General features: G+C 40.6%; 1 protein-coding gene and 1 long non-coding RNA gene across 2 annotated transcripts in view; one reads left to right on the forward strand and one right to left on the reverse strand.

The window, feature by feature from the left end:
* cerk (ceramide kinase) overlaps window positions 1-17,516 on the forward strand; it is a 33,509-nt gene extending 15,993 nt beyond the window's left edge. Inside the window, exons 7-13 of the mRNA XM_028400447.1 lie at window positions 4,512-4,586; window positions 4,762-4,914; window positions 6,363-6,471; window positions 6,742-6,818; window positions 9,733-9,938; window positions 12,446-12,666; window positions 15,655-17,516. Of these exons, the coding sequence (XP_028256248.1) occupies window positions 4,512-4,586; window positions 4,762-4,914; window positions 6,363-6,471; window positions 6,742-6,818; window positions 9,733-9,938; window positions 12,446-12,666; window positions 15,655-15,799 (986 nt within the window). The 3' untranslated portion in view covers window positions 15,800-17,516. The remainder of the gene's footprint in view (window positions 1-4,511; window positions 4,587-4,761; window positions 4,915-6,362; window positions 6,472-6,741; window positions 6,819-9,732; window positions 9,939-12,445; window positions 12,667-15,654) is intronic.
* Window positions 671-16,988, reverse strand: LOC114432433 (uncharacterized). Its single transcript, XR_003670277.1, has 3 exons — window positions 16,919-16,988; window positions 7,398-7,416; window positions 671-681 (listed from the first exon to the last, which is right to left on the reverse strand). It is a non-coding gene; the product is annotated as an uncharacterized LOC114432433 (long non-coding RNA).
* Window positions 17,517-19,032: the final 1,516 nt, after the last annotated feature.

Genomic DNA, 19,032 nt, shown 5'->3' on the forward strand with positions numbered 1-19,032 from the left:
TTCCTTCTTCATTACAAATTTTCTGGCTGGTGCGACTTATACTCCGGTGTGACCTATAGTTTGGAAAATACAGTAGTTTGTTAATGCAAAATGAGACCCAAGCTAGCTTAGCTTCACAACTCTATGTCTTTAAATAATGTAAGGTCTATGATCAACTTTAATCCTGCAGTCCCGCAGTCACACATCTTCCTTGTGAGAAGACTACACAGCACGAGCTGGATAATGGATGTCAAATTGTTTTTTGTACTTAAGAGCTGCAGTTTAAATAGCATTAAATGCATAGAAATCCATCAGAACCGTTGTTGATGCTAAATGTGAAGAATTTCAGACTCACTGATCCCAAGTTGAGTTACATAAGAGAATCTCTATAGCAACAGAGCAGGGGGGGCCCAATAGGAGTCTGCACAGGGTCAATCATTCCAAGTACCATAAATGGGAACATGCTGGGTGACATTTTGAAATCACTATAATTTTCATGAGCAGAGAAATACAGTGTATGAGGACCAATATGAGGCTGTCCTGTGCACAGCTTGACAGTAATAGCAGAGGGGTTTAAAAATCGGCTGGGGACACAGTAAATGATTTTTTTAGGCCAATTACAACCATGATTTGGCAGCGCCACTTCCTTTTCCCTTTTTTTTAACAAAAGCGGATGAATTAAAATGTAAAGTGAGCAAAGTCCTTGCTGAAAGTCTTGCCATCACTCTTCAGATACTTTTGATGAGAGCTCAAGCAGATTGTTCAAAATATGTTGTGGCCAAGGCCTCCCTCTAAATTCTGTCTGTATCCATGCATTTAAACTGTAACAGCACAGGATTACACCTGAAAAATAATAATGCTGATATTATACATGTTTTCTTACTGTTAACAGTTCACATGACATATCTCTGTTTTTACAAATACAGGCCAGCTAGCTACCCCTGGGTGAGTGCTTCCACACTCACTGTATACTGTGTGTGTATACACTCTTTATTCAAAAAGCCTCTCTGAACATTTGTCAATAATCACAGTGCAAGGAGACAGTTTGGATCCTTCAACTGTGGCCAAGAATTACAGCCTTCCCAGAGCTATCATGAGCAGACAGCAACTTTAAAAACCGTCATAAGGACGTCATGCTTCCATTAAGGACAGATCAGTGTCACCAGCAGATATCTCAGTCTCCAACCTGATTAACTGATGGATCAGTTGACATACTCCACTGGTGTGGGCCCTACCTTTAACAGTGTTTGTGATGGTAAAACCTACCTACATTTTTTTGCATACACATTTCTGCTACAACCAAGCGGCAACCTTCGAGGCTCAAACTTTAAGCCCAAAGTGTCAAAATCTGTAATTCACGCCACAGCCACTGGGGGCTGGCTGCAGAAGCAAGTCATTTCCCATAGACTCCCAAAAATGGAATACCATTCTGGTCTCAAATGATAGGTTCTCTTCTAGTGTCGATTGTACATGGATTATAACAAATGTGCCGTTCTGTCTGGTTTGGACTCCTAGTTGTGGAGTAGTGGACTCCCCCGACACACTGATTATGTTAATGAAAAAACAGCTATATTGGCCGGCTTGTCTGCTTCAGAGTGGTTTGTGGTACTGTCACAGGCACGTCTATAAATACATTCATGCACTGATGGTTTAAACAGTGAAAAATATCCTGTTTTTTAGGATGCATGTAGACTCCACGTTGTCCCAGAGATACAGATGATCTTACTGGTGAGACAGTTTTTTTTTGGGGGGGGGGTGCAGCTAAAAACTGGAGCTCCTCTGCTGAGGGTATGCCTTGTGACAGTCGGCTCCCTCCTCTGATTATGCCAACAGGCTATTGCAGTTGAGTAACTTAAGGGGAATAAAACATTAAGCGTCTAAGGAGTGAGCATCACTGAACATCTGTGCGCGCCAGCTATTTCCATTCAAAGTCAGTTGGCTTGCTTTAGAAGAGTTAAATGGCATATGTCACCGTTTTTTTTTTTTAACGCTCAGCAAAATAGCAGGCAGCACGGCGCTGTCAGGAGCAATTGGAAAGTGTTCGGATGTGATTATGAAGCTCGGAGAAGAAGCAGCAAAAGGCCAGATAAGTGATATTCGTAGAAAGTCAGAAAAGGCGGAGAAAGAAGGAGCTCATCTTCATACTCATCTGTGTGTTCGCCTCTGAATGACAGGTCTGATCTCCTCTGTCACGCTTCTCTGAGCCAGCTCAAAACATCACTAGTTAGATTTCACTCCATCCCTCACTCTCTCCCTCTGTCTTTTATCAGTGGCAGTGGGTCCATTTCACCACTTGAAGATGATCAAAGTAGGGCAGATAGGTCTGAAATTACACCATGTGGTGCAGAAAGAGAGATAGGGCCTTATTACCTCTCAAGTTGAAAGATTTAATGTCAAACTCAACATTTTTCACAACGCGGGGGGATGCTTCTTATCCTTCATTTGTTGGCTGAAGAGAGCTGATGATAGCCCCGGGCCTGAAGCTGTCCGATTAGTTCGCTTTATGACTGCAACATCTCTTTGCCTCAGCCTAATAAAATCACTCAACTACATTTGAAAGACATGTAACTTTGCCTGGCTTATATAAAGATGTTAATCACATGTGTATAGAGTCATACAGAGTCTGGTCAATAGCATTGTCTCTTGTGATTACATGACAGGACAGACATTGTCTTGCACAGATTTCCCACGGAATGTAATCTTTAGATCCTACCCTGGAAAATAGCAAGCATCTGATTCACTTACAGTAAATGAAGGAGGAAACACATTCAAAATATTTGAATGACACACAGTTGCTAGGTTCGGTCAACCAGCTGAACAAGTGCTGATGCATAAAAATGAACAAGACTATGACACAGATAAGCAGAAACATGCATGTGTCCTGCTGCAGCATTCTGAAGAGATACACAGAGACATGCAGGACATGTGTAGAACAGGTGACAACGTCCATTTAAGGATGTATGATTTATCTATCTTTCATAATAATAATAATATAATAAAACCATATAAAGACATTGGTGTCAGGGTTTGTGTTTAGGAGCGGACACAAGTGTGGGGACATAGAGAGGTTGAAAAGCAAAAGAGTCTTTTATATAAGAAGCACGAGGAGGGCAAAACAATACAAAACTAAAAATCGCAATTGGTGTGGTCAAAAGGCAAAGCGAAAAGTAGCAAACTAAAAATCACACTTAACATGGAAAAAGCCAACAACAGGGCAAAAGCAAAAATCAAACAAAGCATGGCAAAAGGCATGGCATAGAAAAACCTGAGAGTCGTAAGCAACGTTTTGCGAGGCATAGACACATAACCAGAGACGAGGCACACAAACTCCATGAATGACGAGACAAACTAGCACCAAGTGCAGAGAAGATGCAGACAGACCATGCACAAGGAGGACAGGACCAAAGTAAAACAGGAAGCACAAGACAAGACAAACACCACAAGGACAACAAGACACAAGAACTAAACAAAAATCCAGAGAAACAAAATACTAGCCCCAAGGACTACAGGAAAACAACAATAACTAAAGACAGATTAAACTAAAAACCCAAAACAAGGAAAACAAAACCAGAAATGAACACAGCGTCATGACAATTGGTAACAGTCAACATCCTAACTCAAGGCACCAGTATGTTAACATGCTAAACTGTATAAAATGCTGACACTAGCATTACTATTATTAATAGTCAAAAATATCTATCTGGGCTAAACATATGCATTTAGATGATTGCTGCTAACATGTTAGCATTAATGTGTCATTTTAGACATTTTCATGGTATCAGCATGAGAGAAATCTCACAAAGGCATTTAAACATCGTGTACAAATGGTAACACATTAGGCATACTGCAGTGCTTAATGTGAGCTTAAAACACTAAAAATGAGTGCAAGATCATGACAAATGTATTGTGACATCTCAGCAAAATAAAGTCACAGGAGAGAGTCCCGGTTGCACTTTCACTATTTCACAACTACTGGAAGGCAGTTTTTTTTTTTGCTTGCAACTGCCCAAAAGTCACACAATACAACCAAAGCTAACAGAACACAACAAGTAGCAGAGGTCTTGCGTTTTCTTAGCCAGTATTGGTCAGTGTACGGTCACGTGACTCGGCCAACTAATGGAACAACACAAGTCACGTGACTTCGTAAGTACTGCTCACAAACACACAAGCATAAACATAGAAATCACCACTGCAATGTCCTACAGTATGCTGCTGTATGTCAAGCAGTAGTGATGTAACCATATGATCCGTTAGCTGGATATGTTGCTTCACTGTGTGTAGGAATTTCCCAGGGCATCCGTAGAACCTGGTTCAACAGTGCCTCATGTGTTTAATATTGGCATTGTTGACCCATCCACTAAAGGGATGACATAATTTAAGACATATATCTTTAAGATGTCCGCACATTATATATATCATTAAATACTGATATGTTAAAGCATGCTGTTTTAGTGAAGGGAGGTAATTTATTTGTCTCTAACATGTCTTTATCAGGACTACAGGGGCTCATTTGTGTGTATCTTATCCAACAGGCTCCACTGATTGTATCTGCTTTGCCACAGTGGGAACCAACGATCCGGTTACTTCTGCTTTACACATCATTGTAGGTGAGTGAAAGTCACTGCAGCATGCGTCTTATCTCAGTGCTCAGATATTCTGTTTTATGCAGTGTTGTCAGTGAAGAAACCGTTCAGTGGTTATTACAGCAGCTGGCTTTTTAGTTTTGTCTTTGCTGTGTCATGTTGTAGTAACCAAATTAAGATTTTTCACTCTACTTAACAGGTGATTCCCAGCCGATAGATGTTTGTTCTGTTCACCATGACGACATCTTTCTCAGATACTCGGTCTCATTGCTCGGCTACGGTTTCTATGGAGATGTACTCACAGACAGTGAGAGGAATAGATGGCTTGGTCCTGCCAGATATGACCTGTCAGGTATAAACCCAAGCTACTCTTAAATCTAAGGCTACCTGGACCCTTCAACTCTGTTTTTAACCCATAGCTTAGTGTCTTAAATATTTCTGACCTCACACCAGCTTGTTTTTAAAGTCAGGTAGCCTAGAGTTTATCCTATGAGCCTGCTGGTCCTGCTCTGGGGTCCAGACTTTGGAGGATTAAAGATATAAATCTATCACACAGCCTTAGGCTTCTGGATTCAGTGCAGGCTTTTCTTGTAGATCTGTAGTGAGACCAATAGACCCCACCCGGCAAACTGAGGCCAACCAAACAGAGGAACATAATTCAGAGCCACAAGTATGGAGCCTTATTTACAGTGGTGGAGGAAGTACTGAGGCTTGGTACTTAAGTAAAAGTACAAATACCCAGCAAAATATATACTTAAGTAAAAGTAGAAGTGCTACATCAACAATCCTACTTAAGTAAAAGTCTTAAGTACTTAAGTAATGTACTTAAATGTACTTAAAGTATTAAAAGTAAAAGCACTCACACACCAAATATGTATTATTTGCATTACAAAGGATCTGAACAGGTTAAAATAATCAAAGAAATAATTTATAAATTAAAATGGACAATGTGTAGTTAATTTACATTTTCAGTACCCAGAAGCAGCTATGAACAGGTCTGTGTGTCATGAGGCAGGCTGTGGGCATCAAGTGAACAGAGAGGCTGCTAATAAAAAACAGGCATTCAGCATTTTTACTGTGTAAGTATTCCTGCTGTAGATTCATGTTATGATTCATGTTAATCAGACATTAATGAATGGACTTGTGTTAGCAGACAGTAGCTAACTAGTTAGCTAACTGAGCCAGAGCACCGGCATCATGACTGAGGCTCATTATAGAAACACTGTATTAATAAATGTACTTGTAACTACAGACATGTTAAAATTTGTAGTGGAGTAGAAAGTACAGATAATATCTGCAAAATGTAATGGAGTAAAAGTATAAAGTATGCACTATTATTTTTACTTAAGTAAAGTATAAATACATCAAAATTTACTTAAGTACAGTAACGAAGTACAAATACTTAGTTACATTCCACCACTGCTTATTTCTTAGGCATAAAGCTCTGATCAGTGATATTAAAATTAAATTACAATAATCAATCATTTTTACTTTTTAGGTCAAGCTAACTGGCTTCATGGTGTAATTGTCACTGAAAGAATGAAATAAATAAGAAATCAGACTAGTTTATGTTTTATCAATTAGTCTCTATGGTATCGTTTTGCCCATTAGTATTCCTGTATAGCACTGGCTCCTGTAGAAAGGATGTGTAGTAAATAAATGGCACCCCTGGGTTAAATGGTTGAATTAATTATGCAGATGCATCTTTTTATAAAAGATTTAACTGTGTGTTGTTGTTGTAAGTGCAATTAAGATTAAGCTAATAAACACATCAGCATCCACTCTGTGTTTTTGTTCAAGGGGTAAAAACCTTTCTGAGTCACAACTACTACGAAGGCGCCGTGTCTTTCCTCCCCGCTGCCGATGACTCTGTGGGAAGCCCTCGGGACAAACTGCAGTGTCGATCCGGGTAAACAGAGATTTTCTGTTGCTTATCTGTACTTATTGTGCACTCGGTGCCCATTCATTTGTTTCAAAAAAGGAAATGTATTTTTGTATAAAACACAACATGACTGTAGTTTCCTTGACACAGATTTTTAAATCTGCTAATATTTAAACAGCTGAACACAAATACATGTCATGTTTGAGAGCTGAATTTCTTCTCATGAATCATTTATGAGCGTCACAGCAGCCATGATGGTTTTGATGAACGTAAAACAAGGTTTTGCTGATGTTTCAGGTGTCGCATCTGTCAGCACAAATCGCCATCAAAGGCCAGTTTGACGTCAGAGGAGGAAGAGGAGGAGGAGAAGTCTGGTAAGAGTTTATTCCTCATTCCTCCACCTCATTATCCTGCTTGTTTGTCTATTTTGAAACTATTGGCAGAAGCCTGAGATGTGTGAAAATGAGGCTTTTTTTAAAAGGGTGTAAAGATGGAGAATAAAGATAGAGATGAGACAGTCCCACGCTGGCTGTGTGTGTTTCCTTGAAGTCGCACACATGAAATGGAGCAGATTTGCATTTTCCTCTTATTTTGGGGGAGAAGATTAAGTACCTGAGGTGGACTGAGTGTAAATAAACATCCTCATCTTCTCCTTCTCAAAACAATTTTTTTTTCTTGTTGGGGTTATTTTTCACCCACAGCATGGCAAAAATTCTTGATGAGATTCTTGATGAGTTATTGACGAGAAAACATAAAGTGATTTTTGACAGCGCGCAGCCCTCCCCCCGTCAGAGCTTTTTTGCCTATCGATTTTCCCAAATCTCCAGCATCTACCCTTTGCGTCTGCTTGATTAGATTACATGTTCCCTGTCGTTCGGGGGATTGACACCTCCTGTTCCCTTTGTTTCTCTCTGACCATGTGAACACACACACACACACACACACACACACACACACACACACACACACACACTACCATCCTCTCAACCCACTGACACAGCAGCACAATCCTCTGGAGGCAGATGAAATACTGACTCCTGTGTGTGTGTGTGTTTCTGCCTCTCTAATTAGTGTCATGATGTTTAATTCTAGATTTTCCATCTCGGCCTGGCTACCTTGTGGTTCCTGTGGTGTCATTTTTTTTTTCTTTGTGTACATATGTGTGTGTGTGTGTGTACGCTGTGTGACAGACTCCTCCTAATCAGGAAGAAATTTGGCTCTGCCAGCTCTGACAGGGGGTTTTGCCTCAGTGCCGCCGTTTGTTTTGTGTGTGTCTGTGTGTGTTTGTACTCTGGTGAGGGAAATCTCAGACAACTGCTAAATCAATGAGGCACAACACACTCCCTCTTTTCAAATGAGCCTGCAAAAGCATTTGGAAATATTCTCCTAATGCAGAGTCTACAGTTAGATTTGTTTTTTTAAGTTTTAGCTTTAATCACTGCTTCCCAATTAGAATGTTGTTTTTTTTATGTAGACTCAGCGGGCTTGTTATCATTGGTTGACGTTATCACCTCTGTAAGTTTGTTTTTGCGAAATGGGGGGGTGGTGGCGTAATGAATCGTTTTGCTTTCTGAGATCACATAATTTTCCCTCTGAGGTGCTCATGAAACAGTGAGATGCTAATTTGGACGTCTGTGATCACGTTTTCTTTTTTTTTTTTTTGTGGCTTACTCCGACGACTATCACCCTGGTGACAGGCACCAGCAGTCCCGTGGGGTGATAGCACTGCGTCTTTGATACACCATCGTACAAGTAAACAGTCACTAATCTCCTAGGAACAGAGCTCCGATTTGTGAAGCGCGACCATCATGTCTGCCGTTTGAGAAACAGACGCTTCACATGCATTTAAGCATAACAAGCCAACTTAAGGTTAATCCAATCAGTCCTCCATCTATAGGACGTGTGTGTTTGGTGTGAAGTTTCTATCTTGGCTCGGTTACTAGAGTGAAAAACTGCACTGAGAATCCCCTGCCAAGACATCTGGATCTTAATGGAACCCTCATCAGCATCTCTGCTGTTGTGTGACAAGCACAGGAACTTAACCCCAGGACTAATATAGCAGTGGCAAAATATACAAAATATATCATTTCAAAACCGTGCTTTATTTGCTTGACTCTGACACGCCGCTTCGGAGAGGACTTTTGTTGTTTATCTAACTTGTACGAGCATGAAGCTTGAGGCATGCAGAAAACTCTGAGCAGAATCAAACGCGGCGTATTTCCAAACCTGGAAGAGAAGCGTTACGAGCAAACGACACTAAATTATATTCACTGCAGCTCCATGTTCGTTCAGTTAAAAAGTGTCAAAGTCACATGGAGGAGAAGTAGTTCGAAAAATCTCTGTGTGCTCAGTTGTTTCAGGAACTCCTGATGACCACTTGCCATGTGGTTGTAAATGGGCTTTTTGCAAAAAAAAACAAACTTGTTCAGCACTACTGGATTTTTGTTGCTAACTCACCATTTCTGTGTGTCAACATTAATTCTGTTTCAAGTACACTTGAATAAAAGTGAATTTGGTTATTTGAAGTTCAGCATATACATTACTGCCAGCTTGCAGCTCTTTAGTTGTTACAGCAGAGAACTGAGATTTAGATCTGTCCACTAAATATAAAGTGTCAAGCACAAGGTTTTAAAAGGTTTGAGGTGCTGACATTTGGTATTCATAAAGTAGACTTAAGAGACTTTTTGGCCAGGAGTTAAATAAACAATCATTTCTACTTCAGGGCACTCTGTATGTTGCAACAACCCTTTACAGTCCGCTTGGTTGGTTGCAGAAAGGCTGACTGTCCACGCCACCTGAAGCCTCCTCACCTGTTGCCTGACTACGTGTACAGCTGTGTGTGTAGATGTAGCATAAAAATAAAAGATTAAAGAAAGAATTAAAACACAACCATAATATCACTTCGCAAAGGCATTTGAAGTTAAGTCAAGCAGATGGTTCAATAGATAGCTTGCACTTAATTCACTTGAGTTAAGCAAAAAAGAAGAAGGCAGCTAGATCTGGCTGCAGAGCTATAGCAAATCTATAAATGTATATGAATCTATTTAAACATGAAAAAGTATAGTTATACAGAATTATAGATGCTAATCAAAGCTGTATGGAAACAAAGGTGAGAATCTCTTTCAGAGAACAGCAGGATTAAAGGGTTGTGCAATAGTAACAGTTGCCAATAAAACGTTCTGGTTCTTAATCTGTGGATTAATAAATGGGTGTAATCTAATCTGAATTTTACAGCTTAATGAGTCATTTGTAGTAACTTTCAGGTGTGGTCACACTCATGTGTTTCAGAGGGCAGCAGCGGCTGGAAAGTCATCCACGGAAAGTTTATCGCCATCAACGCGGCTAATATGAGCTGCGCGTGTCCCCGCAGTCCAAAAGGCCTGTCCCCCTCCGCCCACCTGGCTGACGGCACCACGGACCTGATCCTGGTCAGGAAGTGCTCCCGCTTAGACTTCTTCAAACACCTCCTTCGACACACCAACAAAGATGACCAGGTAGCCTACATGTAGCCTCTCATACAATGTATGTTTCCATCCCTGCATACCCACACTGCTTAAGTGTAAGTAAACACTGTGTGTGAGTCATGCCGTGCAAAATATTCCACCATTAAAGAAGTGTGCTGGGAAAATTGATGTGATTCGTATCCAGCAGTGATAAAAGAAGCCTCCTCTTCAAAGAGAAGAAATCACTGAAAAACAGCAACTTATAAGGCAATTTCATCCTTCCTGAACACCCCCCCTCCCCTCCCACGTCAATCACTCTGCTGCAGAGTGTGCTGTTCAACATCATGAGTTTCTCAATCACTGCTCAGATGAATTGAATGTGTGTGTGTGTGTGTTACAGCCTGGGAATGAGAGAGCAGAAGGCAGAGTTTGCCCACTTGCTGTGCTAGCACCTCCCTTTGCTGACTCGGCTCAATTTCCTAACTATGGTTCACTTTAGTTCAAATGCCTTAGCCCTTGTGCCTTCCCACGTATCATAAATAACCTCCACCCCGTGTCCAGAGAGGCACCGGTAATCGCTGCATCAGGGATATATGCTGAACGGGAGAAGAGGCTGATACCAGACTAATGCCCGCACAGGATAGCACACAAGTATTAGCAGGGGAGGTGTGGTGATTAGTAATTATTACCTCAGGAAGGATCTCGGGAAGTTTATCCCACTTGGAGGGATTTTGTAAATATTTTCATCTTCACTAGCTGCCCTGGTTACAGTGGTTCTAGCTAACCTTAACATCCTGGGCTGAGCTTAAGATCAAAAAGTTGGAATATTGCTCTTATTGCTCTCTCGTAATAATGTCTAATTAGATGAGAGTGACAATTATTTGCAGATTTAAGTTACAGTTGCAGGAAGTGCTGCTGTTGCAGTGAAATTGAGCAAGCGGAAGAAAAGATGTTCTTTGTTTTTTACTAGCTCCCTCACAAAATGTTAAATGTATTGTTATTCTGTATTATTAGTTATGTTAGTGGTATTTTTGTCACTGTTCTTTTGGGTGTTGTGTCCCCTGAAATACCACAAAAATAACTTTAAAAAACATTTGCATGCTTTAGATGCTAAAATAAGCAGTGGTTAGCACTGTCGCCTCACTGCAAGAAGTTTCTGACTGGGGCCTTTCTGTGCAGAGTTTGCACGTTCTCCCCTTGCCTGCGTGAGTTCTCTCTGGGTGCTCCGGCTTCCTCCCACAGTCTAAAGACTAGTTTCTCTAAATTGCCCATAGGTGTCAGTGTGAGTGTGTATGGATGGACCCCATCATCAGATCAGTTCTCTAATAGAAAATACTGCTGATCATTAATTGTTCTGATATGATCACAGATCTTGTTGTACAGGTGTGATGTTGGTAGTAAAAAGTCATGACACAGCGTCTCTAGCTTCAGGCTGCTTTCTTTCCTTACAGCACAGATAGGTAGACAAGTAGTCGTATGAGTGGGGCGGGCGGGATTTTGCATCAGAGTTCGGTTAATATCAGCATCACTGTCCAGCCAAGCGGAGAGAAACAAGGAGTGAGAAGCCACTAAGTGTATTCATGGCCTTGTCAGAAAGCCTTTTAGGCAGACCGTCCGGCATGAATGCAAAGCGGCTGCAGTCATAAAGTAGGTCTGATGTGAAATAAATGGCTGTCACTCCGTTTTCGGGATGAAAGAGGAAGAGGAGGAGGAGTAAGGGAAGAGAAAGATAGAAAACAGAGGAGAAGAAAAGAGAAGAGAATAGAGAGAAAGTGGCACCCCGTGAAGCTGAAGAAGATGGTGCGCTGGACAGAGCTGAACCTCTCTGTGACACCGAGAGAGATGAAAGGAGGTTTTGACAAAATAATTTCTTTTCATCTCTCTTCACTGCTCGGTTCACATGATTTTAATGCATCTCGGTGTTATCTGACACTCTTTCTGCTGTCCTACTCTTATTTCTGTATTCATTTATTTATTACATCTATTTTTGTGTATGTGTAGAAATAATCATTTTCTTTCCATTTCCATAAAATCAGCAGGATTCCATAAAAAGACAATAACAGAAATTAACTCTGTACCTTTCTCACTAGGAGGCTGAATCATGTTGACACCAATATAATCATAATCAGTCAGAGAAATAAGCATTTTCATAAAATTGATGATTTAAATGTTACAAAATTGATATTTCTTTGCAGTAGACTCATAAATAAGACGAAAAATACTTCATCCTGTTTTGAGAATAAATCACCCTTTGTGGAATCATGGACAACTGGGTAATCATAAAAAAATACTTGAAAAATACTCCCAATTGTATTGGACTCTAAAGAGCTCTTTCTTCTGTAAACAGTTAATTTAGTGAAGCACCAAACAAAGATGAAGTCCCCCGTTCACTCTCAGCCTGCTGTGTACAGCTCACTTTGAAATGAAACCCTTCAAGTAATTCAAGAATCTTAACCTCTGCACCATCTGTGGCAGCATCTGTTCCTTCATCCATCCGTCCGTCTCCTCCTCCTCTCTTTCATCTGTTTCTCATCCATCTCTGCCTCCCCCCTCTGCAGTTTGACCACTCATTTGTGGAGGTCCACCGGGTGAGGAAGTTTCACTTCCAGCCTCGCCATCGTGAGCCGCTGTCCCTGGAAGACCTGAGCGAGCCCCTGAAGAAGAAGACGGCCTTTCGTCCCATGTGCTCCGCCCAAACAACCTGCAGCTACAACACCGCCCACAGCAGCAGCTGGAGCTGTGATGGGGAGATCCTGCATCACTCTGCCATTCAAGTCAGGTAGGGACCTGTGAATATATTCAAATAAAAACATCAACATGCAGTGTGAACATCATACCCACATATATGACACGTTAGCATCATTTTGGAGTCTGTGACTACAGACAGGCTGGATCATTCTCAGCCGTAGATGAGGACATGCAAATGGCTTTGAATCAAAGCACATAATACTGCAGGAGTTGTATAATGAAAGAAGTATTGAAATACTTAAAGAGCTTCCACCTATTGCATCAGCATGGCCGGATATTCACAGTAAAGACTTTCCTTTTGGGTATTAAGCTGTAATCTTATCTGAAATTGCCCCAAATGTTTCTGAGTATCATGTCTTAAAGCCTAAGTAGAAACAGATTATGTTCTGAATGTCTGACAGCTTCTCCATTCACAGTGCACTGAAGTGAAACTCACACGTACAACTTTTAGCCACCACTTTCATCCACGCTCAAGTATCTCATTATCTGCTGGTGCAGGCATTCATGGTCCCCTTAGGATGAAGCTGGTGACCTTCTCACCTTTAGTTTTGCACCACTCTTTGAAACATTACTGTACAGACTACTGTAATGTTAGTCATATTTTGGCTTTTTTGATGCTGATAAGTACAATAAAAATTACCACATTAACATTTTATGAACAACTTACAAAATGGATTATTAGAAGAGTCCATATAAAGAACATAGACTGTAAATAAAGATGTATTGTTGTGGCTTCATACTCATCCATTGTACAGTAGTGAGGCCATCTTGCTTACTGGTGTTACTATACTGGGACAAAGACAGCATGAAGCTATGTGGCCACTAGGGTTGGGCAGTATTAAGGTATACTGGCAGGGCACACAGGTAGCGACGGTATCATTGATATCATGCAATTTACTTATATAGCAGATAAGGATCAAATATTAAACATATTTTATTTGATGCCTTGTGTGGTTGAATCTTTAGTTTTACTTCAGTATTATAATATATTTTACTTTTGGATAAAGCTTATGAACATGACGTGACAGCGAGGAGAAGAGAGAGAGCTATAGTCATTTTTAAATAGCTTCAATAAAAACTATATTAACTGAAAAAGATCGCTTCACATGTTTCAGGCAGTTTATAATGCATTTTACCTGCCATGAATTGTAGGCTACAGCAGCTGAATTAAAATTAAACGTGTGCTGTGTCTCTGCAGTTTGTAATCCGTATATGCGCTGTTTCGATTTGGCTCTTCCGGAGACACACCTCTCTCTCTGTGCAGGCCCACACGCAACTCTCTAGTCAGGGAGACACATTGTTCAGCACTTGTGGCCTCTATGAGTGGGGTAAAATGTGGAGGGCGTTTGACGGTATCAAAATTTGGATGCCGCCCAACCCTAGTGGCCACTGTTCGGCCCTACACCCATCCACCTCTGTGTCAAGCTACACTGCAGCCAGCCGGCAAACTTTTGAACATAGTTCTATAGCTTCTCTGATCAGCATAACAGTTCTGCTGTGCTAACATAATTTCACAGGCGTTTTCTAATCATCAATTAGCCTTTTTAACACGATTAGCTAACACAAAGTACCATTAGAACACAGGAGTGATGGTTGCTGGTAAAGGGCCTCTGTATACCTTTGTATATATTAAATCAGCCTTTTCTAACTAGAATAGTCATTTACATGTTGATGAAGATTCTCAGTCATCCAGGTCATCATATGTAGAGAAGATTGACGCAAGGTGTCTGGATCCAAGCAGCTTCATCAGTTTCATCAGTTCTAACTAACCAAACAGTTAGAACTGATGAAGCTGCTTGAATGAGCAGTGAAACGTCTTCAAGAAAACTCTACAAGTCCAGACGCCTTGCTTCAATCTTCTCTACGTAAATAGTCATTTACCACATTAACAATGTCTAGACTGTATGTCTGATTACTTTAATGTTATCTTCAATGAAAAAAAACATTAAAAAAAAAGACATTTCCAAGTGACCCCAAACTTTTGAACAGTAGTTTAAATATATTTCGTTCACTTTTGGGCTGTCATGTCATCTATATTTATTTAGAGTCAACAGCTGCCTCAGCCTCACAGTAACTAACAAAATGTTTAAAAGGGTCTGTAAAGCTGTCAGTACAAATAAAAAGTACGTTTATGGTTAGCATTAGCAGATAATTAAGAAGTGCTCCTGTGTGGCAAGGCGGTGCCATTAGTGTCCAATAGTCTCTGGTCAGAAGACTCTTTCAATGTTCCCAGCCGTACAATCTTGGCAACTCGGTGGAATTAGCCCCCTTTCATTATTCTGGCCCTGTCTACACTTCAGCTTTCCCCACTATCAGATCTCTATACAGCCCCTGTGCCACTGCTTGACGCATCATTTATTTCATGCTCCATTGTACTTAGCCAATGATGCATGGCGCTGTAATGTTGCTAATTTAACGGCCCTCCCCATGTTAAAAGGCTACTCCCCTTTAATTAAAGTAGAAGTCCATCCTTTTATTGCCACTTCCTCGCCGCTAATCGTTCTTGGAGTGAGCCAGCCAGAGTGCCCGCTTGGATAATTAATGGTAATAGCCCAGGGGGGAAGCAGAAAGAAAGTAGGGAAGAAAGAGTGAGAAGTGAGAACTACACCTTTAGAAAAAACTCAAAAAGCACCACAGTGGTTCAACCAAGTGAGATTATAGTGTCATATATATGTAGAATTTTAGAAAAAGTCTTAATGTAAACAACAGGTGTCATTCAGCAGATAATAAAAGGGCAATAATTGAGGCCATACTATACCATAACCATGTCTGTTTACTGCATTCTTTCTGTGTTATACATCTGTTATAGGCACTCTTTAAAGGTCTTTGTACTTGAGTGTGTCACTTTCAAGATTGTGTGTTGATTCTACACACAGGGGTGCTGTTCCATTGCTTTTACATCTGCCACATGGACAGTAAAGCCTCACTGCAATGAGGATAGTCATTAAGTTGATGGTTTGTTATTCAGGCTAAATGATGCGTTGTGTGTGGATGTGTGTGTGTGTGCTTTTGTCTGCAGTGTCCAGTGCCAGTTGATCAGGCTGTTTGCCCGTGGTATCGAGGAGCAGCAGCAGCAGCAGCAGCAGCAGTGTGTGTTTGAAGACCCTAATACACTGTGGACCCCGGAGCCAAGCACAGAGATGGACAGAATATTTAGCTACTAAACACAGAGCTGTGCTCTGCATAATATTCCTGGAAAAATACATCATGCATCATATCAGATTGAATTCTCCAAAAGCTGCTACACCAAGAAGTCCTATCAATGCACAAGAAGAAATGGACCATTTAAAAGATGTGATGGGAATCCACAGCCAGCCTTTAAAGGAAGGGACATTACAACATTTAGCTATCCTCTTTGGTGCTATTCGAGGCGGCACTGTTGCCTCATGAACCTTGAAGTAAGCTGCTGCAGTCACATTCGAAACATTTCAAATGTTTTGTAAAAATGTTTCAGTTCAACAGATAAATCAGACCTGGACCATCACCATTTATTTACTGCCATGAAGGAGCGCATAAAAAGGATTCCTCTCTATGCAACACTGGGAGACAGCCAAGGAGTTGTAAGAGGGATGGACGATAATATACCTGTTAAGTACACTGATGAACTCAAAAGACTTGGCCTAAAAAAAGGCAATCTGATCTTCCATATTTTGGTGAAAAAAATCATTTCATCTGTGACCCAGGTGAAAACAGATATGAGCCAGGGACACTAATGAAAAGAGCTGAATACCTTGCTAATACACTAACAGGACCCTGGTGGCTGCTGGGTGATAAGGCAAAGTGGCTGCTAAGTGATTTGGTGTGTCTCAGTGCTGCTGTGCTGCACCTGTGGCTCTGGCGCTCTGGCTATAAAAACTTCAGTTTAATCATCACCTGGGATTACCCAGAATTACGTATTGTTAACATCATTAGAGATAATCTATTGCTCTGCTTCGAAAACTAGCAAATTAGCCTTTAGCTCTTTTTAGTTGTAGGTCAAGCTGGTCTTGATATCACTGAAGCAAGGTCATTGGAGAAAAACAACAGTTTTATTTTTGCTGCAAGCTTCTTTGGCTACCCCTGCATGCACGATATATACTGAGGCAAGTGTGTGTGTGTGTGTGTGTGTGTAAAAAGTGTGTTTTCCACAATCCCTTTAGGGCTGTGCAATCGTTGGAGATTGAGTGTGAAGGTGCCAATGTGATGAGTTAGCTCCATCACAATTAGCCTCATGACTGCCATTTTGCAGATGCTCTCTCGCCACAGCCAAAACACTGCTAACACATGAGCAAAGTCACACACACAGAGCCACACAAATAATGCTGCATTCTGATCTTCAATATCATGTCTTTGTCTTCACACACACACACACACACACACTGTTTAAATTTTAAAACTATAAACTTTGAACTTGCACTTGGGTCAACACTTGACTTTCACAGACTCCTAAACATCACAAAAAAGAGTGAATTATGCAAAACAACCTGAACATTAAAACTCTTCTCACTTCCACTAATCTAAGCAAAGTTAGCTGTTTTGCAAACTAGCTAGGTTAGCTGGTGTCTACTTTACTAGTTGAAGCTAGTTAGCTTGCTAAAGCTGATTGATGATGATACTTTTTGTTCATGTTTATTTCAATTGTGCGCCTACATTCAGTACTCTAATATGTCCCATTTTCTCGCTATTAGCTCACATTAGCTGGCTCTTTTTCAGGGGTCCAGCTAATGACGGCTAATTATCAGACTGTCAAAGATAGTCCTCAGCGCTATACGTTACAAGCTGTGTGGGTGCTGAACAGTAAGAAGAAAAGGTTCATTTTACTTGAGTAAACACTGTGCATAGTAAACTGTTGGTAGATATGATTTATTTGATGAAAATCCTTAAATAAAGTCCTTTTGAATAGTGATGCTTCAGACCTTTGCTTGATCTTCACAGAGTGCCTGACACCCGTGATGCTTCATTCCTTTCTTTTTCCCCCTTTCTCACAGACACTCCTACGCTCTGACACAAAAGGTCAGCGCACCCCCTGCTCTGGCTTTCTCAATCTCACTCTTTGGCTCTTTCACTGTCTCCTGTATGAGTGGAATTTAATAGGGTGCTCTGATGTGAGCGAGATGTTTCATTAAAGAACATCAGACATCAAAGGTCTCTGCTGAGATGGAGTGGTATTTCAAGCTGGGCTCACTCTGCACAGTCTGGATGGTACAGCGAAGCTATTTCAAAGTGTAAAATAAATGCACAAATTCTCACCTGACAAAAACTGGGGGGAAAAAAGCAGCTAGGTGAATTTGGTAAAATATCCTAAAACGATCTCAGTGATAACAGAAAATACTGATTTATAGTTAAAAGCATTTTGCAGAAGCCCTTTCCTGTACTACCTCCTTTTCCATGTATGAGTGTGAAAACACAACAAATATGTGTGTGTTTTAGTCCCAGGTCTTTTCTGTTCAAAGCAAAGCAAGTAAATGTATAACGTATGTCCGGGGAAAACTGCATGAAGGGAAGCTAATCCGGGTGGCACAAGAAGCCCCTTCCACAGACTGAGCCCCTCCCCTTTCCACTCCGTTGACTGGAAACTTAAAGATACTAACTTCTGGAGAGGCCTGAGTGCGGAGCTCCTCACAGACAGACAGACACTCACTGATCTCAACACACAGAGGCTGTCAATCATGTATTTCAGCGGTGATACCTCTGGTCAGAGTCAGAATTCTTTTATTTATCCCTGAGGGGAAATTATTTAACCCTCATGCATTGTTCGCAAACACTACCCTAATGTGTTGTTCGGGGACAAAAACGTCCCCTAACTTTAACGGTTTTAAAAATATATTAGATAAATATTTTTTTGAAATTTTTTTGCATAGACCTTTTAATTAACTTCAGTTCTAATCAACAGTAGTGAAAAAATCATTTTCCCCCAGGATTTTAACCCTTTAATCACCAATTTTATGAGGGGTGGTGCTGAAAATTGAAAAAAAAAAACACAAAATGGCTCATTTTTAATAGAAAAGGTGAATGTGGACTGGATTCGTTTGAACCTTTATTACAGTCTTGGTCATGTCAAACATCAGTAAAAAAATTGACTTTATTGCATTATTAGTTTTTGCACAGCACTGGATTTTCTTTTTTTCTCCCATTTTGTCCCATAGACTTACATTATAAACACACTTTTTTTGACTGCACAGCCATGGCACTACATAATCATGCATTCTTGATTGTTGGTGGTTTACCCTGTTGGTAGGAGGTAAAATTTGTGATTTTTACAGTTAACAACTTAATTACCATATTAACCCTTTACCTGCAGGCCTGTGCTCATGTAGTGTAGTTTCTGGCTTGTATATGGAGTTATAGGGAGTATTTTAGCACATAATTGTGTGTCTACACACTGTGTGTGTATGTTAGAGAGGAAGAGAGCCATTTG

The sequence above is a fragment of the Parambassis ranga genome, chromosome 2 (assembly GCF_900634625.1).
Source record: "Parambassis ranga chromosome 2, fParRan2.1, whole genome shotgun sequence".
In the NCBI taxonomy this organism is placed as follows: Eukaryota; Metazoa; Chordata; class Actinopteri; family Ambassidae; genus Parambassis; species Parambassis ranga.